The sequence below is a fragment of the Trachemys scripta genome, chromosome 1, assembly GCF_013100865.1.
Source record: "Trachemys scripta elegans isolate TJP31775 chromosome 1, CAS_Tse_1.0, whole genome shotgun sequence".
Lineage (NCBI taxonomy): Eukaryota > Metazoa > Chordata > Testudines > Emydidae > Trachemys > Trachemys scripta.
Window position 1 is genome coordinate 230871320 of NC_048298.1, and position 23339 is coordinate 230894658.

Below are 23339 nucleotides of genomic sequence, written 5' to 3' on the forward strand. Positions count from 1 at the left end.
TATACATATTTGTTAGATGATTTCTTAAATGAATCTCTTTTGCTTCCCTCATCTCTTTTTCTCATTCATGTTTACACTTTATACAAATCCAATAAAGTTTCTACATTTCAAAAATTTCAGCATTAACTCCTAGGCTTCCTGACATTATTATGAATGAGAAGTTACTTACCTGTACAGTAACTGGAGCTCTTTGAGATGTGTTATATATATTCACATTCCACCAAAGATATGCATGCACCTGCGCACTTGAGTTCGGAGTTCTTTGGCCAGAAGTGTCCGTATGGTACACCTGCACTCTGCGAGTCCTCATGCTCCGCATCAAAGGCATAAAAGAGGGGAGAGCACCAACCACCACTTAGTTTCCTTGCAATCACAGAATCCAGAAGCAAAGGACTCTGAGGTAGAGAGGGTGGAGGGGGATCATGGAATGTGCATAATGACAACACATCTCAAAGAACTCAATTACTGTACAGGTAATTTACTTTTCATTCTCCTTTGAGTGATTTTCCATGTGCACATTGCACTACAGGTGATCCCAAGTAGTAGACCAATGTAGTGTAGGTGCAAGCTTGAAATCTTAGGAGAAGATTGTAGCAGACTTGCCAAGTGTAGCATCTGATCTACAGACTTCAGTAATTGCATAATGCTCACTACACATACGAAGAGACACTCAGGTGACCGCCTAACATATATCTAAGATAGACACACTTTTCAACAAAGCTGATGAAGCTGCCTGTGCTCTGGTCCAATGAGCCTCAAGAGTGGTAGGTGGTTCTATTCTGGCTATTTCACAGCAAGTTCTCATGCAGTCAGAAATCCACTGTGAGAGTCTCTGAGTTGAGATGGCTTTGCCTTTCATCCTTTCCTCAATAACCAAAAAAAAGTTTTGGTGAAGACCTGAATGGTTTTGTTCTTTGAAGAAAGAATGACATGGAACATATGATATCTAAGATGCAGAGAGCGGCTTCTGTGTTGGAAGCATGGGGTTTAAGGAAGAATATGGGTAGGTGAATTTGCTGATTCAGGTGGAATTCCATGACCGCCATCAGCAAAAACTTCAGATGAGTTTTTAAGAAACTTGTCAGGGTAGAAGACTGTATAAAAATGTGTGTAAGGAGGGTCAGAATTCAGCTCTTGAATCTCTCCTACTCTTCTTGCTGAGATCATGCTGCTAAGAATGATGTTTTCATTGACAAGTGAAAAAAGGAACACATCATTATTGGTTTGAATGGAGGGCACATAACAACAGGTCTGATGCTGGCTTGATAGAGAGTTACTCATGAGGTAAATCTGCAGTCTGGTCTGTCTGTCTTTACAAAGTCCAGGAGCTAAATGACTTAAAGATAGCATATTTTGCCAGAATGTGCAACTCCCTTATGCAATACAGGTACTTGAGGTGTCCATTGTTTGTCGGCATGGCTACCTCATGCAAGGGACAGTATTTCAATCAAGGAGGATATCCCAATACCAGAAATCAAATTCTAGAAATTTAAGTTTCTGAAGAATACCAAAGGGGAACGATGACTACGGAGAACTTTCAACTACTGCACCAAGTCTTCATAGGTGAGTAAGAGATAAAGGGCCAAAACCTGCCAGTGAAATAGATGGGAGCTTGTGTGCAGCTTGAAGGGGAAGTGTGAAGTAGAGTAACATTGCAGTTTGTCACAAACTAAATGTGTGTGTAGACAAACCTTTTTATACTGTGGTGATAGGCAGTATTAAAAAATGTAAAGCAAGTAGGTAGGTATTTTTATGACTTCTGAATTGTTGAGAAGATTTGGTCTTAAGTGGGTTATTTTCTTTTTAGAAGAGAAATGGGTGGACTGCCTGGGGACTTTGGTGACCAGCAGTGTTGTAACTACACTGGCACAAACCACCAGTGTAGACTGGCAAGAAGCTACAATTTTCATTGCTGCAATTACTCACAATGTTCAGAACCCAAAAGGTGCATAGATGACATCTACTTAAGACCAGAACTGACTGAATTCTGAAACAAGGCACATTATACTGTGAAATAAACTACACCTCTACCCCGATATAACGTGACCCGATATAACACGAATTCGGATAGAACGGGGGGGGGGGGCTGCGCGCTCCGGCAGATCAAAGCAAGTTCAATATAACGCAGTTTCACCTATAACGCGGTAAGATTTTTTGACTCCCAAGGACAGCGTTATATCGTAGAGGTATATTTGTGAAATAAATCATTGGCCTGTCTGTGTGGGGACCACAAGTGGTTTGTAAATTGGGGACTTGGTACAAAAGTTTTACTAATTAAAACGTCTTCTTTTAACTCAGTTTTCATTTCCCAAGTCAATTTGCAGTCTATATTTCATTAAAGTGCAAAAGACACGTGATACTTTTACTGTGTTGATTTGCCACTGCTCTGCATCATAAGTAAATTATTTATGAAAATGAGAGATCCATCATTTCCAAACAAAAACTCACTTTCTTATACCACCTTTTGATAACCTTTCACACTTTCTCTCTCTCATATTCACCAGAATACTGAGTAAATACATTAAACTAACTGGAGTGTGATTAGGGCTTAGGAACTTCAGAGTTTTGGTAGCCTTGTATATGGAAACAAAATAACTGGAGAAGAAAAAGGTATAAAACTTACAAACTGTTTATCAAAATAATATGTTAATACCATATGTCCCAGATCTAGAGTGTCCAACTTTTTTCTTTGTCAGTAAGACATAGTTAATGTACATGAACTGCTGCCTAAGATGCTTGCCAGAGCACTTACTAGCTCACTCGTTTGGTAGTTTTATAGGCCTCTTGTGCTGGAGCAGAGGTACAACAGCTTGCATTGCAGGAAGGGAAAAGATAAAACTACCCTGCTGTGCAGATTTAGTCAATTTGCACTGGGCTCTCACACAGAAAACAAATTGCAACCTCTCACAAAGAGTTCTCTCTTTGCACAGGCATCCCTAACAAATGCAGATAAAAACAAGTAAATCAGGCAACTTCACATCAGGAGGAAAAAATAGCTACTACTCCAACAGCTGCTATCATAATTAAGAACAGATTTCATCACTAAACTCTTGCTGGTTATGTCTGCAGCAAAACAAATACACAGATGTGGCACATTTACATACTGAAAAATGTGTACCATGCCACTGAAACAAATTTGCATTTTCTGCTCTTAAATATTCACTTTTTAATATGAAACAATGGGGATAGTTTACATGCTAATCCTCAGCTTATGCTCATCAAAATCATTCAGTCAGTGTATGAAATATAATACAACATAAGACCACATTTCAATCCTGCACCAAAATTTACTATCCTATTCTATAAAATGCAATTTTCCGGTCACTTTCTGAACTGTAGTGCAGCTCTACTGTATGTAAATTACATTTTTAAAGAAATGTGACAAAGACTCCTTTTAATCATAAAATTCACTAAATTTATTGCTGCTTCATTTATCCACACATTTTAAAAGGTCAGATGGCATGATCTATTTAAAGGGAAATCATGTGACCTTTTTAAAGCTAAGAGGTATATCATTAAACACAGGGAAGTAAAATGAGTTTACTAATAAAAAATATAAAACCCTACAACTGGTGCATGTGCATAATATGTTCCACCCAAAATTCTGAGAGTGTTTCTGATAACATAAAGGGATGGGGGAATTTTACTCAATACCCTAGCTTCCCTTTTGCTTACTCTAAAGACTTTAACCCCAAAAGTCTAACCCCATATTTCATAGCTAAATGGGCTATTTGTTTTTTTACATAAAATCCCACAATAATATTCTAAGAGTTTGTTTCCTCTCTGGAAATCTGTGCCAATTATAGAAATAGGTTGCAAATGTAAAACACATAAGCTGACCAAATATACTGGGGGACAATTAAGTAGTTCTGTTGGTAATTTCAAGAAAGGGTTTGTTCTAAAGCAGTGTTTCTCAAACTGGGGTTGTCGCTTGTGTAGGGAAAGCCCCTGGCGGGCTGGGCCAGGCCAGTTTGTTTACCTGCCTCGTCCGCAGGTCCGGCCGATCGCGGCTCCCACTGGCCGCGGTTCACTGCTCCAGGCCAATGGGAGTTGCTGGAAGCGGCGTGGGCCGAGGGACTTGCCGGCCCGGCGCGCCAGGGGCTCTCTCTACACAAGCAGCGACCCCAGTGAAACACTGGTGTATGTTAAACCAGTCAGTATGCTATTTGATTTTTTCCTAGTGAATATGTTCATTTAATACATGTTCATGTCCAGAATTAAAGAATTTATTTTAGATGGTGGACAGAGCTCAACAATTACAGTAGAGTGAACTTTTTAAACATTATAAGTAAGGCTAAGATTTTGTCACGGATATGCTGAGTAAAAGTCAGGGACAGGTCAGGGGCAATAAAGAAAAATTCACGGAAGCTGTGACCTGTCCGTGACTTTTACTAGAAGTATCTGTAACAAAATGGGAATCTGCAGGTCCCCATACTGCCCACAGCGGAGCAGCTGCGTGGCAGCCAGGAGTTCTGGAGGCCCCCCACCGCGGGTTGGCTATCGGAGCTCCAGAGTTCCCCGCCACCCACGGCTTGGAGCACCCCTGCCGCCCGCAGCTCCAGGGGCCCCCACCATCCGCCACGAGCTCAGTCCAGGAGTTGCTAGGTGTCTTGGAGCTCTGGGGCCGCCAAAGGCAAGGGGGGTACCCTGGAGTTCCCTGATTCTGCGGGTGGCAGGGGACCCTGCAGCTCCCAACCTCCACAGGCTGAAGTCACAGAGATCACTGGAAGTCACGGATTCCGTGACTTCCGCTATCTCCGTGACTAAATCATAGCCTTAATTATAATATATATGCGCCTTATTTTCAAAGAGGATCCAAGCTGCCCTCCATTATGTGAACAGAGTTGCACAGGCAAAATCATCTGCTTGTGCACTTTTCAAGCACTAATAATTCTGCATACAGTTGATAAAATCTAACACCTGCATATGCAAGTGACGGAGTTTCACTGTGTAAGTTCTGTTACCAGCATGCACAGGCATTAGTGCTTAGCAGGTGTGTGCACAGCCAACTACATGCATAACTTTGCATGCTTGCAAAAGGCAGCTATTGCTTGAAAATCAGTCTCATATTGCATAATTTAGTGGGCATCGTTGCCATGCAAGTAATTAATGTATCATTAGTGCTATTCTGTAGTAAAGTATAATTATGTGCAAGTGGTAAATGTCAAGTTTCTAATGGGAAGCAACGTGCAAAGAATTGCACTGTGTGTACATCCAGTTATCAATTAATCCTAAATTAAATGCAGAAGCAAAGTGATAAAACTAGAGAAGCAGGGTGATACCAATGGCATATCTGGCCCACAGTGCAGGATGAGCTGGGAAGGAGGTAGTTAATATGGAATGGAGTACTCTGCATGTGCCCCTGGCTAATGTGTGCTGCTGAATGGGGGCAGCCAGAGGCATCCGCACCCCCCACCCAACACATCAATCCCCAACTGAGTTCATGGTCTAACATCCCATATGGTAGCCGATCTTCAGCGTGAGAGGAGCTATGCTGATTTCTACCCACGGAGGATCTGACCCATGGATTATTTGAATGCAGGATATTATTCATTACATTAATCTATTTGTTAGTTGTTTCATTTCTGGCAGAATTGCTAGTTGCAGAGCTGTCAGGGAGTGGGGGGTTCGTTCATGTAAATTCACCTCCCCATGAACTATTCCAGCACTCCACATGGTGGGAAGCGTTCAGAGGAGTTGTTTTCAATTTTTGCAGCAGGCTGCCTCTTCCCCTTTCCACAGCCTTCCAGGACAGGCACCACCCAGGAGACCACACATGATTTTACCATACTGATCCCTTGGTTAACATCTGTACAACAACAACAGATTAATGAATCTCTTATATTCCACAGCCAGAAGGCTTGAAAGAGTTTATTACAAGTCAAGTCCTTCACTGAAGGAGAAACAGCTGAGTTACAGACCCACAGCCTGATTCTCATTTACCTCAAGACCACGCCTGCTTTAAGGCACTTTACACTGCCAGTGTGAGGTAAAGGGAAGTCAGCATACGAATTCAGGCCCCACATCCACACAGCAACTTTTTAAACATACCTCTAATGGGCTACGGGCCTGGCTGACTAAAAGTACATAGAACACAGTTAATAACTGGTTATTAACTAGTAACTTAAACAGGTGCCTTCCCACTAGTCTGCCACACTGCTCTAGTCTTGTAACCAGCTACAAATAGGTTCTTCTGGTATGTGCAAAAGCAGCTCTTACCCATACTGCTATAACCATAAGAACAAGTCCCTCCCCCTTCACTCAGTGCTATTAGACATAAAACAGTGCACTTTGCCATGGGATGAGAGGGTGTCACTCTTATGTGCCTGGTTTCCAAGGACCCTATCTCCCAGCTGTAAGCTATCACAGAAGGCTTCTCTGGCTACATCAGCAGGAAGCCTTGGAGCAGATTAAAATGCCTGTAACTTGTGTTGCTGGACAAGGCACTCAAACAGACGAGCCACTGAAACTCAACTTGTGGACAGCAGGGAATTTGAACTGGATGAAGTGGTATTAGAAGAGAAGGAAAGCAGGAATGAGGAAATGATCTGGCAACAAGATAATTCAGTCATCATACAAAGTCTTTATGGTATACATCAGTGGTTCTCAACCTGTGGGCTGCATATGGCCCAATTAGCACACAGCTGAGGCCCAAGCTGTGTGCTAAAGGCCGCAGGGCCCACGTGGCAGGGTCTGGGCTGCCCCCCAGGGTCCTGGCTGCCCTGCCGCCTGGTGCAGCATGGTTCAGGGTCCTGGCTGCCCTGCCGCCCGGTGCAGCATGGTTCAGGGTCCTGGCTGCCCAGGGCCATCCTGCCTTGTCACGCAACAGGGTCCATGGCCACCAGGGCTGCCCTGCCTTGTCGTGCAGCAGGGTCTGCTCCTGGCCCCCTCTGTGGAGGGGTCTCTGGGAGGGGGCTGGGGTGCTGGACATCGTGGTGGGGACGAGGGGACTGCTATGGTTCTCAACCTGCAGCCCAGGTAATACATTGTGATAAATAGGTTGAGAATCACTGGTATAGCTAGATGGTAGAGGTGGCTGAGGGAACAGTCCTGTGGCTACAAGTGCATGCATGCCGCTTTTGTCATTATATTGGTGTAAATGTTCTCCTGAGGGGGTAGAAACTCTCTTCCCAGTGTTTTCACATTGCAGTGTGCCAGCCTGGAAAACATTTTCCACACCCCTGGAATCTGCTCATTCAATAAATAGTAATAAAGTGACTAATTATTGCTATTAAAGGTTGAAATATAGTAACACCCTTACTACTCCTCAGCTTACGTCTCTAGAAAATTTTGACTCAAGAGCTTGAAGGGGTGGTGAAAGCAATGTCTGGTAAAGGCAGAGCTAAGTGGAACATCCTTAAATATTGCAAGTTTATTGGCCTAGCTTCCCCACAATGGCAAGCATAATTTCCATATTTCAAAATTTAAAAAACAGAACAAAAAACAAGAAAATATTTCACAGTCAATCCTCACATCCATTTATTTAGGTGGGTGGATTGGGTGTCACAAGCATTTCACAGCCCTTCCCCCACTTATGTTTGGACCTGGGAAATCTAGCCAATGCACGAGTTCACCATAGCTTGTATCTCTCTCTGATCTCAATTAGGTATTGCAGAAATCTTTTCTGACAGCTACCAGTCTAGCTTATGCATCAGAGTCACAGGCAGTGCATATTTCTCTGCTGAACCTGCATACAACACTCATCATCTCTTAAGCATGTCTCACACAATCATTTATCATTACCCTGGATGCTCTGACAGCATAGCAGTCTCGATTCTTGGTGGTTTACTGGTAGATTAGGTCACAGACATCCAGAGGAACATTTAGTAATGACACTGTGTACATTGGATGACCTTGGAATCCAGAGTTGATAGCCTATAAAAAGCCAAAGGATTTGTCTTCCCTTTCCTGGGCCTAACACTGTTACTTTATTTGAAATCAAATGGGTCTGAGAAAAAAATTAAATGATTTATCATCATCCTGAAGCCGCAAGTGAAATAATGCCTGCTGCGCAGAGTTTATTAGCTGACTTTAGTGACAGGCACCAGAATGAACAGCACTCTAAAGACAAAAATCTTAAAATAAAGTTTATATTACAGAAAACCAAGATTGCACATCTGTCCAGGGGAACATTTCATACAGAAAGTGGCCCGATATATCCATGCTATGGAATTAACATTCTCATAGTGAATAACTCACAATCTCTCTTTGACTTTGCCACAGAAAGGCATATGAAAGAGCTGTCTAATGATGGTAGCATGCCTAGCATGTTCCAACCAGTGGCTAGCTCAAGGAAAAGGCCTGCAAAAGGTTCAGAGCTCATGGCAAATCTGAGACATAAAATAACTCTTGATTTATGCAGTCCTTCATGGATGGAGAAGATTATTGTTGACATCATCATCATCTGAGCATGGCTTCATCAGCCATGGCAACAAAGGATGGGCTCATTCTCCAGGAATCACATTTGGCACAGAAACACTGTTAATGTCCCTGCGGTGTTGGGGAAATAGTATCTCCACTGTCCCTTCCTATACAAGCTCAAATTCTTTAATACTCTGGCATCATGAACCTTGCATGACCTATGCTGGCATCCACAAAGCATCCTCATAGAATCACTACAGCCTGGATGACCACAGAGTAGTACGCAGTTACTGCAGAACTCTGTTTCACCTGATTTGGGAAGCAAGGAGCTGGAAAGTGAGCTCCATTAACAGGCCCATCACAGTTTGGGAATCCCTAGCAATGCTGAAAGCCTTCCATTATCTCAGGATCATTGGTAACCCTGCTCAGACTGGTCAGTAGCACTTGCTTTATTGCAAAGCACATGTCCATTAGAATGTCTCCCACTTTATTCTTCCACAGGCCAAAGGAACTCTGCCAGGAAGCAGTTGCTCATGTTCTTGGCCTGTTTCCTACAGCACAGGAGCTCCCGTATAGGCAACTTTTTGCTGTAAGGTGGTCATCAGCTCCACACACGCACAGTCAAAAGTGGGCTTGGTTACTTAGAGGTGTTTCAACTACTCAATATCAACCCAGACAGCCATAGTGTTGTCACACCAGTGGGAAGAGCTTGAGAGTGAGGCCAAGATGTCTGTCCTTTGCGTAGTTTGGTTCAGCAGTGCAGCTAATCACAAACCTCTTCCTCGGACTTGTTTTCAGATACCACCTCAGAGTGCTCTCTGAGTGTTGTCACCATTTTTGCTTTGCTCTTCTCAGCTTCCATAATCTGAAACATAAATTTCACAGAACTGCAAGCAGCAGCATGTAACAGGAAGTAAGGAGAGTAAACTTACCATATCTGTCTGCATGAATTTTCAGGACTAGTCTACAGTTTCCTCAATCCTTTAATTTTAAACCTACATTTCAATTATGTGTCTCAAAAACATACATGAATCAACATATTCTAATTTCTAATCTAAGCATATCATGGTTTAAATCAACATTTTTGTGTGCCTACTACTTGTTACTTAATCTGTGAAATACAGTTCAGAAAAAAAATCCAGGCTATAAAACCTGTTGGTGTAAAGATAAGCACTTTATTTAATATCCAATTAAATGTGGTCACTGGAGAAATCACAGCTTATGAAACTTTATCAGGAAAAGATTAATCTATTTCAGGCTTAACCCAAAGTGTCATAAAAGAACTCATGAATTTAGATAGGAATCCACTTATTATCCAAAGACATTTTCATATTGAGTAAGAACAGCCTAAATTGCTGACTATATTTATACTTACTTCAATCCAATTTCTATACGCCTTTGCTGTCATTGATTTTTAGGACAATTATCAAACAAAAATGATGAACAAACTAAAGGAACGTTATGGAGTCTTTTTCAATTCCACAGTAATCATTAGAAAATGCACAGTCTGCTCATTGATAATGGTTTAACAGCTTGGAGGGTGACTTCAACAAATTTAAAAGAAAGTTCACACCTGGAAGGCAGAAGGAATTTTTTTTAATAGCTTTACAATTTACCACTTTAAAGGTAATTGTATTGTGCTTTGCGTTTCAAACTACACAGGGTACTTTAAAGTTACCCTCTATATTACATGCTTAATGCCCATAACCATAACTTTAAAATAGGGAGAGAAATAGCTGGATTTATTTATTTTTTTAATTAAGTGGACCTTCTCATACATCTATGGACAAACCCTTTTACATTCTTTAACTGAATTTCCCAAAGAGCATAAGGAGGTGGATGTTAGTCCAACAGTGTTTGATTTCTCTACCTGATTTATTTAAATAAATATTTTATTTTAAAATTATTGAATAATTGTTTTATCTTATATCTTTCTAAATTAAATAGCAAGTATTCAAAAGGACGCATTTTCACAGATAGTACAAGTGAGTTACAAACAAAATAGTTTGGTCTGGAAGGCCAGTTGGTTTATGTGATGGGACCCAGAGGCTTTGAATCTAGATCACCAGGTCAAATTCAGCCACAGCATATAATGGCTGAAAATCACTGCCATCTGATGATGTTTAGTGGCCTATTTGAAACGAGTTTGGTTGTCCAGTCTCCACACAGTGCAAAAATAACCAACTGTATACACAAGTATAATTAATACAAATTACTAAAAAATTACCTGAACTGCATTTTCTCCTTTGCGTTTTGACTTCTTAATACTTTGCTTTGTAAAATATGTTGCTCTTTTGCAAAATTTGATATGGTTATGTAGTCAAAATTTGGCAAAACTATGCGATATTGTGATCTCTTATGTGGCTATTATCATATCTGGAAATTAATTACAAACACACTGTTGAGAACTAACGTGTTAGACATTCACACAAGATGACACTCAAGTCAGTTTGCTAGACTGGCGCATGGTTTGAAAGCATAAGTTCATGTGAACAAACGAAAAACAAAAACAATTAAAAACAAACAAAAAAATCCACTGCTACAAACAAAAAAATCCACTGCTCCATAAATCCAGCTGTACTTTGAATGACAAACTAGTAAAGTAGAAGTGGGAAATCTGATCAAATTTCTGAACCCACCAACCAGGACTATCCTGTGCATCTAATTTTTTTTAGGGGCAAATCCACAGTCAAGAGCCCAGCATGGGTAGCTGGACCAGTCATTGAACAGATGCGAGGGAGAGGGATCCTCCTACTCCAGGCCATGGAGCCATTCTACAGAAATAACCACAGTTCAACAAGTTCGTGGTAACCTTTGCAGTTCCTTGTGCACCTCTGCCCACTGCAGGTGGGAGGATTTGTGTAGCAGTGGATTCAATGATCCTTCCCATGCTCCAGGGAGTCATGCCGGGAATTTGCATGGAGTGGAGCTCTGTACTGGGCAAGGTTTGGCACCTCTGTGCAACCCCTGCATCTAGCCCTGTCCCACGTGGAGTGGAACTACAGGAGTTTCATTGCCATACAGGTCTCTGGGGTTACACAGGAGGCAGCTGGATTTGCTACTTAGTGAATCTTTAAAGATGTGTAGCAATAGTTTTAGTTGCACTTCCTAAGAGTCAGCTCTTCATCTCATGATCTTTACAGAACAGTCATTAGCATATCTGAGAAATCCCCTTTCAGTATATTTTACAGTCTCTTTTCTATGTATTGAGGTAGTTTTATAAGTTATGTGCAGAGATATGCCATAATTCCTAATGTATAAGTATCATGAAATCACAAATGTGGATTTATTTACTCCAGAAAACTTTAATTAAGACATACACAAGGTAATCAAGCATCTAGGATTGGTCAGAACATTCCTTTGATGCTCTAAAGACATAACTTTAAAGTAATCAGGTTAATAAAATATAGCATTTCAAATGGATTTCTGAATTCAACTGCCATTTTCAGCAATTGATCTTGATACTGTTTTACTATTTCAAATATTGAGTTTCTATCCGTAACAACCAGAATTATTACATCTTTGTTTCTGGAACAAAAAATATCAAAATAAAAAAGTTTTAAAAAATGCAGTAAGCATATTGTCTTCCCTCAAGCAATATCGTCTTGATCAAAAGAAGTTATAAAAATAACATCCATTCATGTTGGGCCCTGATCTTGCTCTCAATTAAGTCAATGGCAAAACTCCTATTAATTTAAACAGGAGCACGATCAGTGAATAACTCACATGGAAGAGGTAAACCAGGAGTGACATAACCACATGGGAACGGTCTCTGTCTCACTGACCTAAAGAGCTACTTTTATCAAGAAATATGGTTATAAGACAGACATGAATTCAAAGTGTAACATTAATTCTTTGCTTGTGCTTTTCTATAACTTTCACTTTCAAGATAAAGGCTAGGGAAGAATTTTATGTTATAATCTATTATTATATAAATCTCTGTAACGTAGAAGTTGGAGCATGAAACTGGGAGTTAACTCTGCTTGGTTTATTCCTCATTATGACACTTATGTATGACCTTGGCAAAATTAATGCCCCGATAGTGCCTAAGTTTACTTCTCGGTAAGTGGGATTAATATCACCCATTTTAGAGTTATTCAGCATTAATTAATTCTTACACAGTACTTTGAGAGCCTTGGCTAAATGGTGTTAATAATAATAATACAACTGGTATATTTTATTTTGGTTTGTACAGATATCTGGATATTATCATAGCTGGTCAAATAGCTATAATATCTAACCAGAAAAGAATTGTGTATATTTCAGATAGAAAGAAAATGTGACCAAGTACACTGCACACTCTCTTGCATACCTATGGAAGCATTAACAACATTAATGCAATCTGCCCAACAACTAAGGGACATAAAACAAGAAAGATAATTGTGCGCACAGCACTAATTTTCAAGGTCTCATGTGATAATATACAATATGTTTTAGAGAAAATCCAAACATATTTGGCATGTAACCATATAAACCTGTTTTACACCTGATTTGCTTTCAAGGAGCTTGCATCTACTTCCTATCCCCATTTTCATTCATATCATAATACAATTTATTTTGGATGACTAAATGAGAATATTGATTACACTCCCAATGCATCACAGCTGATATCACACCTTCCTTTTATTCCCTGGCAAGAGGATGATTGTCATAGTCCGACTTTTTTAATAATTGTGAGGCTATATGGATTCAGTCTATGCCAATTGCTTCTTGATTTATACAACAGCATTAAGTTATATGAAACATATACGGTATTTGCTATACAAAAAGGCAAAGAAATAGATGATTGGCACATTCTCCTTGGAATAGGATGTAAACACTGCTATTGTGTTCCAAGTCTGTAGTCTGAAAGGTAAGGAATGCTGTAAGGATTTCACTTAAAGGTAAAAATATGGCTCCTTTGCGTTTGACCCCCTTAAACCTCTTTAATGTCAACCAAAACAGTCTCTTTTTCATACACTTCTCTAGGAGCCATAGCATACTGTCCTGTGGAAAAACTCACGAAAGAGGACACATTTCTTAGAAAAAACTGCAGCTTTGAAGCTCTAGAGTTCCTCAGGTGGGATGGTAGCTGGGGGACTGGGTTATCCTGTGGCAGAGGCTAATGAGAAACAGAGGGGAGTAAAAACCTGGGGAGGCTGAGAGTAGCCTTCTGGATTCATTCTTGTGTGGAAGGGGAAAAGTGTGCTGAGAAATGTATTTCTGAAGATATCTCCAACACACAGGAGGGTCAAGGGTGGCAGGGAACTCTACAGACCAGCTCCAGAGTACCTGGAGCATCTTGCACACAGAAATCTGACTACAGCTGTGTGAATAACCAATTTTTCGGTTTGCTGTTGAATAAAATTTATATACCCATATATATTTTTTTCTGGGTTGACCCAAAAAAAAAATATTTCTGCAAACTGGAAAAGGTTTTTTTTACGCTTTTAAATAGAAAACGGAAGTAAATTCAAAATGAGAAGTCATTTTGAATTTAAAAAATCAAAATATTTCATTTTGAGAAATGAAATGTTTTGATTTTTTCTGAAGTTTTAGTTTTTTTGATATTTTAATGAAACATTAGGTGATTTTGTTAAAAAACAAATCACAAAATGTTTTAGTCAACTCAAATCTGCATTTTTTTTTACAATAAAATTTCACCCAGCTCTAATGCTTACACCACCAGCAGTAATTTAGATGGATTTCTCATGCATAATTCCATGCTGTTCTCACCATATTATCCCACATACATTTTCTTCCCCAGACAGCTCCCAGGCCCCTGTATTCTTTGCAAATTTTGCACTCCCTGCACTACAGGTTAGCCTGGTGGATTAATACTGTTGTCTATCTTGGGCCTGGTCTACACTAGGAAATTAGGTTGGTATAACTATGCCCCTTAGGGGTGTGAAAAATTCATACCCCTGAGCAACACAGCTAAACAGATATAACCCCAGTGTAGACAGTGCTAGGTTGATGGGAGAATTGGTATGGCCCCTAGAGAATTCCCCCATTAACCTAGCTTCCGCGTCTCTAAGAGGTAGATTACCTACACTGACAGGAGCACCCCTCTCATCTGTGTAGGTAGCGTCTTCCCTGAAGTGCTGCAGCTCTACTGCTGCAGTGTTTTAAGTGTAGATAATTCCATAATATTTATTTATATGGCCCCAATTACCATAGTATGAGCGCCTCATAATACCCCAGTTAGTAGGGAAGTAATATTATTCCCATTTTACAGATGGGGAATTGAGGCACAGAGAGTCTAACTGACTTGCCCAAGGCAATACAGGAAGTCTTGTCAGAGCAGTTAATTGAACCCAGGTCTCCCATTTCCAGGCTAGCTCCCAAACTAGGGAACCATCCTTCTGCCCTGCTGTGACAGCTTACAGTATGTTGGTTTTTTTTCCACCCTCTCTTTCTCCCTCCCCTCTCTCAAATTACTACCAGTTCCAGGTCCTTTTTTTCAGTGGTATGATTTGATTCTAGACTGGCACTTCTACAAGGTGAGAAATAAACTGGCAGATGTATTTCCTTGAGTCAGTCTGTCCTCTAGGATGTAATTCAACCTTCAAGAGACAAGAATATGAGTGCCAACCCGTAGTTATTCTATTTATTTTAGCCAAATCTACTTTTTTTTAATTATGGGTTTTAGTCAAGCACAGTTGCTCAATCAGAAAAACCCTTTCTCTATCTGTTCTCATGAGGTACAGTTCTATTTGCACGAAGCTGCACCAACTGAGTATCTGAATACGGTTGAGTATCTAACATGTTGGAATATATAAGTACAAAAATCAATTTTTTTTCTGGATAGATGGTATTGTAGCTATTTGAACTGTAATAATAATCATCTCCTGTATGCACAAGAAAAAAATTCAACTACAACTTAAAAAAAATTACAATACAGAGATGCGGTTTTAAAGTCTGTCACTTCTTGAACATGTGGTGGGTTACATGTGGGTGTAAACAAGATATAATCTTTTCACTGCACCAACCTCCATTACAACCATTTGCAGAAAATACAGAAGGATATGAATAGCAATTTTCACCAACAGATTGGTTCAGATAGAAAATGCTGGACCTCAACAATCTGGAATCTGTGGTTCTTCTCCACTTCCCTCATAGTTTCTACATTCATTTTCCCTCATAATGAAACCTTGCTTAAATATTTAATATCTGCTGTAAGAAATGAGAGTAACTGTAATAACTTGATCAGCAGGAATGGTGTCATATATTTCTCTCACTGAAAGAGCAATGTAGTGTAGCAGCCGATAACATTGCCTCTTTGTTACTGGGAGTGGGTTGAGAGGAGACGGTAGTATGCTATTCTAGACAATAACTTGAGCCTATAGCATCCTGCATTCTGTTTTTAACGCATGAAATAATATGGTACCATATTTCAGTACATTAAATTGTTACATATATCAAATACAATTAAGAAATTTGGAATTGTATGAATACATAATGTACATACTTCTTTACAGATGTGTTTTTCTTCAGACAGGCTGGTGCCTGCTTTAATTTGGAAGCTATCCATTTTCATAGAAAGTTAACCAAGAGTGACAGGAAATCAGATGCCTACATTATTTATCTTTTCTGAACTTTTTTTCAATAACCCCCCACCACCACACACACATTAATTGCTTTTCTGGAAAGCTATTTTGTAGCACCATAAGGATAGATCTTCTGTATTTTGAAACACTAAGGAAATGAAACTGTAAGATGTGCAAGGTGAATATGGTGTGCAAATATTGGGGATGTTTTGTTTTCATTAACAGTAATTGAATGTGTAACCAACAGTAAATGGTCTTTGACTCTGCTGGATGCATTAACCATGATTATTGGAGATCTGACCTTTTTAACTCCATTTATCAAATGGCACACATTGGTCATTTCTTTGGTTGAAATTATCAGTGCTCTGTCCAGCCCTTCACATTTTCCTTTGGTTCTCCAGCTCCTCAATCATATCTGATCCTAAGTGTCTCATAGATTCAGGGATAGCAACTTCATGTCACTCTAATTAAAGACTGGGAAAAGAAACTATAGACCAAGACAGGGAAACCTTTTTCATGGATAATTAAAAAAAATCCTAGGCCATCCTTAGGGCTTGCTCCTGCACAAACTGATGTGCATATGAGTACAAGGCAAAGTATAAGAGTGGACTGGGATTATCATTATAATTACTGGGACAGAGGAACCCAGTCCTGCATGAATACGAACACTGCTGTATCTGTCAAGTTACTTTGGCCTAGTGTCAGGAGTAAGGCCTTACAAGACAGCAAGTATCTAAGCACTTCATTGACAAGATTAAGTTTGCACCTAAACTTGTCTCCTAAAATCTGGCATGCTCCACACACATCCATCCAACCTCTTTTAAAATCCATGTTCTTAGGAGTCATAGAGCAGATACAATGGGAGCTTGAGAACCCTGCTCATTGGAGAGAACTATGCCATGTACTAAATCTTATGTGAGTCCACAAGTAGCCTTCACTTACATTGCACTAAAGAGCAGCAACTTATGGTTCCTGCTGTGTGCCCTACAGAATCACAAGATCCAGAACTTTGTGTTAAATTTTAAAGCATCCCGATGCAGTTCCAGTAATTCAAACAGTAAATGTTAACAGAGCAAATAAAAAGATATTTGAATATACAAGTAGCCTGTGAGACATATTTCATTACGAAGGTTTATTAGATTATATTTGGCAGTCAGGATTTGATTTACATCCGCCCATTATCATATGAAGCACTACAGATTGATTTAAAAAATCTACCAAATTTCTGTTTAATTAAAAAGCATTTTCAGTTCTAGAAATCTTAATTCTTTTATCAACGTTATCTTAATATGCAGAACTAAAAAAGCACTGCAATCGTGTATAACTGAACTCTATTAATGTACATGGTATTACTCTAGAGATGATTCAGAAAGCAAAAACATCCAGTTCATTTAGGGAGAAAAGGTGGAATGCACTTTTTCCTAATAAAATACAGAATTCTGACATTCATTAAGCTCTCTTCCTCATCCTAAAAGTGGCAACCTTTCCAACTGATACCTGTAGGAAAGATCAATTTTACTGACAAGTGGAGTTGAGTAAAAGAGACCCTTGTTACAATGCTCCAAATATACATCTTTTATTAAATACAAAAAACGAACTTAGGAAAAACTGGCAAGAAGATGCATAAGTTAAGGAAGTCCCTTGACAATCATAACTTATATATCCAGTTATCTGAGATTTTCCTACAATGACTATCATACTAGTCAAGATTAATGAGGAATAACAAGTAACTCACCATAGCAACCAATGTAGATTAAACACCATATGGAAAGGGATACATACAAAACATTGTGAATCAAAGCAATATAGTTCTTGATTTTTCAAAGATGTTAAATATGTTTATGTAGCATTTTTCCCCACCAAAAAATGGTTATTTGATACAAAAGGGAAATGAAACTGTTCTGCTGGGGATGGAAATAGAAAAAAGTAGAGAGCACTAAGATATATATCAAATAAAAGCTTATAAGACAAGGCCTCATTCCTGCAAACACTGTCAGATGCGTAACTTTATGCATTAGTCCCACTGAGTTCAATGAGCCTGCACTCAGGTGTAAAGTTACTATATGCATCAGTATTTGCAGGATTCTAGAAGAGGAATTCATGAAAGCCACCTTAGCTTACTTAATCAAACAACGATTACCCATACAACAGTCTTAGCACATTTGGTTCACCCTATGTTTGTTTGAGACTTTGAACACTACTCACCCATTCCTTCTTTGGAACCTGTACTATTGCATTCTCCTAAGTAAAAACACAAAGCTCTATACACCCCCCACACATGCACTAAAAGGACTTAAATAAACCTATGACTGTTTCAGATCACTGAGCAATGTTTTGTGTATGTGTTGTCGATTAATTCTTATTGAGAGAAAATAACTTTTACTTGTGAAAAGTCGTGTTTAATGTTACTCAGTCAAATTGCACTCTTGACCTGTTCCTGATGCATGTAGCTTGCTAAACTCCTTCCCATTAATATCTGGGAAAGAAAAGATTTGCAATAGCTCCTACAACTCATAAGGTTGCCAACCCTTCAGGATTGTCCTGGAGTCTCCAGGAGTTAAAGTTTAATCTTTAATTAAAGATTATGTCATGTGATGAAACCTCCAGGAATACGTCCAACTAAAATTGGCAAGCCTAACTACTCATAGTACGGTACTCAAGTTCTCTGATTGTAGAATGGCTTCCCAAACACTGCAGTACTTCAGTAAAACTGACAACTGTTTACAAGACTCTCACCACACTTAATTCCATTATATAACAGAACCAAACTTCCAACCTCTTTTGGCAAATCTTAAGTCATCTCAAAAGAATTACTGACTTATCATTAGTGTGTCCACATTAGTTGGATCCAAAAATCACCTTCAACTGCTCATCTGTTTTTTGTTCCTGCCTGTATGAGACATAATTCAACACATCAGGTTTTGGAGGAGAAAAACTTTGGTTCATTTACCAACCCTACCAGCTGTATAGTGGCACTGAAGAAGAGAGTGCTGTTCTACGGTTTCCCTGAAGTTAGCACTGACAGAGAATCAGAGCTCTTGAACGAAACTGCAGACCTTTGCCTCTCTTTGTGATGATGCAGAGTATCTTCCATTTTCTTGACTGATACGCAGTCTTTATGGTGAGAGCACAAGTATTGATTCTGACAATTTTTCCCCGTCTGCTATGTACTGGAGTTTCTACTTGTAAGAACTTGCCAGACTAGAAGCTGGGACCATGGGGGTTCTGGACCACTGACACCTCCACATCACCACAGGAGGCTTGGGCTAGGCTCGTGCGGGAGGACGCTGTGAGGCTAGGCTCAACAGGAAGTACCACGAAGCAGCACCTGAGTGGCAGCTTTTCACAGCCCACTGATTGGCTGGTGCCAGCACTTAAACCAGGAAGCCATGACAGGGAGTTGTCTGAGCAATAAAACAGACTGCCTGCCTGTCTCTGCTTGAGACCCTGCGTGTAAGAGACCCCAGACTACAGCCTCCAACTCTGCCTGTCTTCTGACACCTGACTCTTGGTTTTCCCTCTGGCCTATCTCAGACTCTGACTTCTAGTACCCAACCGGCCTGATACCCACTTTGACCACTAGGCCTGACCATCCATGTCCCAGTCATGACATTACTGTTAAATGAGATGTAGCCACGTTTAGTTTTTCACACATGAATGTCTACTGTAGCAGTTCTCAAACTTCACTGCACCGCGACTCCCTTCTGACAACAAAAATTACTACACGACCCCACGAGGGGAGACCAAAGCCTGAGCTCCACCACCCTGGGTGAAGGGGTCCAAAGTCAAAGCCCGAGCCCCACTGCCCTGGGCAGGGGAGGAGGACAAAGCCAAAGCCCAAGGTTTTCAGCCCTGGGCAGGGGGCCTGTAACCTGATACCTGCCGCCCAGGGCTGAAGCCGAAGCCTGAGCCCTGCTACACAGGGATGAAGCCCTTGGGCTTTGGTCCCAGGCAGTAGGGCTCGGGCTTCGCCCCGGGCTTCGGCCCCGGGGCCACAGCAAGTCTAACACCAGCCCTGGCAACCCCATTAAAACGGGGTTGCGACCCATTTTGGGGTCCCAACTCACAGTTTGAAAACTGCTGGTCTACTGTTTAATTTTTGGTTGTTGCTGGTTGCTGGTTGTTCCAACATCCTTGAATAAAACTGACTAAGAAAATATTGCCTCTAATGACATCCATAACTAACATGCACCCATTGCAGAATGGTGGCTAGTGCCTGCTGCCAGACACTGCTGAGAATGCAACTGGGAGATAATGGATGCTTCAGTTCACTGGCAATTCTGAAACAAATCAGAAAAAATATTGGGTTGAACTAGACATTTAATTTGACATGAAACTAAACATTGTGTTTCAATTTTGAGCATGTGTTAATGTTATTAAAAATAAAATTGAAGAAAATTTCAAAAAACAAAAAGTAATTTTGAATCAAAAAATCATAAGAACAGCCATCCTGGGTCAGTATCATGTCTTCTGACAGTGGCCAGTGCCAGGTGCTTCAGAGGGAATGAACAGAACAGATAATCATCAAGTAATCCAACCAAAATGTTTTGTTTCAAAAATGTCAAAGGAAACATTTCAATTTTTTCAGAAATTTGTTTTTGGATACAAATTTAACAAAACTGACAAATTCGTAAAATATTTTGGGGTCGATGAATTTGCATTTTTGCTGAAAAAAATTTCCAGGAAAAAAATTTCACCCAGCTCTAAATGCAGCAAGTAATTACTTTGATATGGCCAATCACAGTGAGTTTCTTACCCAAGCAAACTCCCACTGATTTCAATAGGAGTTTGCCTGAGTACGAATTGAGGAAGAATGGAATAAGGAACTCCACGTGTAGTGCAATATACATAACTTTTGCAGAAATGGTGTAAGCACCTTATGAAGTGGAATAAAAATGTGTTCCAAATATGCTCTTATCTAAATTTCACATAAATATGTTCACATATTTGACAAAAAACTGCTTTACACCATTAGACTAGTAGTCACTTCTCATTTTCAAATTCCTGGATTTTCTTGTTTCACTCTACTAAGCAAAGCAGAATTATCAAAGGACAATGCATATTTTAAACTCATGTGTTTTCAGCATAATAATAAAAACTAACATATAGACTACAATATTGTATTTAAAAATGCAATTCTAATACAAAGGCTTACTTGCCATCTCAGTTTTTATATTTCTGTTTCTAGCATAAAACATTTTTAGAAATAAGAGGCACTTGCTTTCTTGCCTTTTTTCCTCTATAATATGATATCACATTTCTCTGTACTTCTGCTTAGTACATTTGGTTTTTATCTACAGTAATGTAATTCACAAATAATTTACAGTAAAATTCAAAATGTGAAACAGAAGTACTTGAGATGAGAGACTATCATTTATGCAGAGCAATATCATAATTTTTGAAAGGACCAAGAGGTCGGGTATGGCTTCTGATTAACACTGGTGAACCGGATTCCTAAAGACTAATATCCTGAATGGAAAACTGATACCTTTATGCATGCAGTCTACCCAAGGTATTCTCATTAAAACAATTTTTTTAAATGTTATAATCTTCACTTTGTGTCAAGATATTGAAGGCTTTCCATATCTGATTAAAAATATTAAATGAGGTATTGGACTACATTAAAAATCAACCTTTTTCACATATTGAAAAGTAATGGTCTATAATTTTTATTCATGTGCTTTTATTTCCAGTTAATGATAATTGTACCACAGCCAACTTTGTGGCCTGTTCAACTGAAAACCTCCAGGGATGTACCAAAGAAGAGATTGTACAACAGAAGAGACACACTTCATATAATACCGCTTCCTATTTTGTATTTTTTTAATTTGATCCTAACTTTGACTGTTTTATCATCTGTTTATTTTTCCAGCTGATGGGTCCTATAAACTGGTAAATGTGCAAGCAAGAGCACAGTTGTTAGATTTACCCATTGACTTGGGACACAGCAGTATTGCCAAACTCAAGCATTCAAAAACCATGACTCAGACCTCAAAAATTGAGGAGATTGCTTACAGATCATGAGTGTGACGGGTTCGATCACAGAAACCCCCTTGGGAACTGCCAACTGATGTGCCAAGACTACTTCTGCCCCTGCTTTCCCTGCCAACCTGGGAATCCAGCACCCTGTCTTGTTGAGCCAGATATGCCAGTGTGCTCCAACACAGACCCAGGGTCTGAAACACGTGCCCCAAAGCTGCAGACTTAATTGAAAGCAACTTACAGAAGTGTTCCTGTCTTTAACACTCAGATGCCCAACTCCCAATGGGATTCAAACCCCAAATAAATCCATTTTACCCATTTTATACAGGGTATAAGCTTATACAGGGTAAACTCATAAATTGTTCGCCCTCTATAATACTGATAGAGAAATATGCACAGCTGTTTGCCCCCTCCCCCCCAGGTATTAATACATACTCTGGGTTTATTAATAAGGAAAAAAAGTGATTGTATAAATACAGAAAGTAGGATTTAAGTGGTTCCAAGTAGTGACAGACAGAACAAAGTGAATTACCAGGTAAAATAAAATAAAACACGCAAATCTAAGTCTAATACAGTAATAAAACTGAATACAGATAAAATCTCACCCTCAGAGATGTTTCAATAAGTTTCTTTCACAGACTGGACGCCTTCATAGCTTCCTGCCCTGTTTCTTAACACATTCCTCTTCCCAATTTCCCTCAGAGCCTCATTTCTGGCCCCTGCCAGGCCCTTACATGGTGACTAAGGGATTACCATCTCCTGAGAAAAGCCTGACTTCAGCCCCATTGGAGAGAATTGGAGCGTCATTTTCCTCTGCAAAGGGTAAAGGGACATGATGGCTATCATGCCGAGGGCACTTCTGACTTCAGTCCTATTGACAGTAATGGGAGATGGTGGCCATTTTGGGTAGAGGGCAAAACTTTGCAATATTGAAAGCAGAAATAAAAAATTCACTGAGACTCCTAAAAAACCCCAAATATCTTGAGACGTTTGATAAAATTGCAAGAGCTTGAAATATTGAAACAGAAAAAGAGAAGGGATTACAATTTAGAACGGATAAGTGCTATGCATGGAGGATGAATGAGGCAAGATACTACAGACCAGGGCCCAAGGACTCAGAGCTATTTTTTGGTTGAATAGCCTATCGGCTTTGGTTAATACGTGTCCCTGCAGTGACACCCAGGTGCAGAGAATTTCTCTGCACTGTTTGTGATAGAAAATGCTAGCATAAGATAAAGCAAAACGCATGTGAATAATATTTAAACCCACAGACCCATAGCTTTGGGTCACATGAAATGGCCATACCATCTTTTCAATATTTTGAGTCCATCTCAAAACTCTAACGCAGATCTCTGTGATATCCCACTAGACATTTCCCTCCAACTCAATATATCAGATTTTTTCAATTTTTTAAGAGTGTTTTGGCCATTTTTCAGACCACCAGTGCCTCTAACCAGCTAATTTGAT

General features: G+C 39.8%; 1 protein-coding gene across 1 annotated transcript in view; it reads right to left on the bottom strand.

The window, feature by feature from the left end:
- Positions 1-9124: 9124 nt before the first annotated feature.
- Positions 9125-23339, bottom strand: part of LOC117879270 (AF4/FMR2 family member 3-like) — a 91267-nt gene continuing 77052 nt past the window's right edge. The window contains exon 4 of the mRNA XM_034774375.1: positions 9125-9226. Within this exon, the coding sequence (XP_034630266.1) occupies positions 9125-9226 (102 nt within the window). The remainder of the gene's footprint in view (positions 9227-23339) is intronic.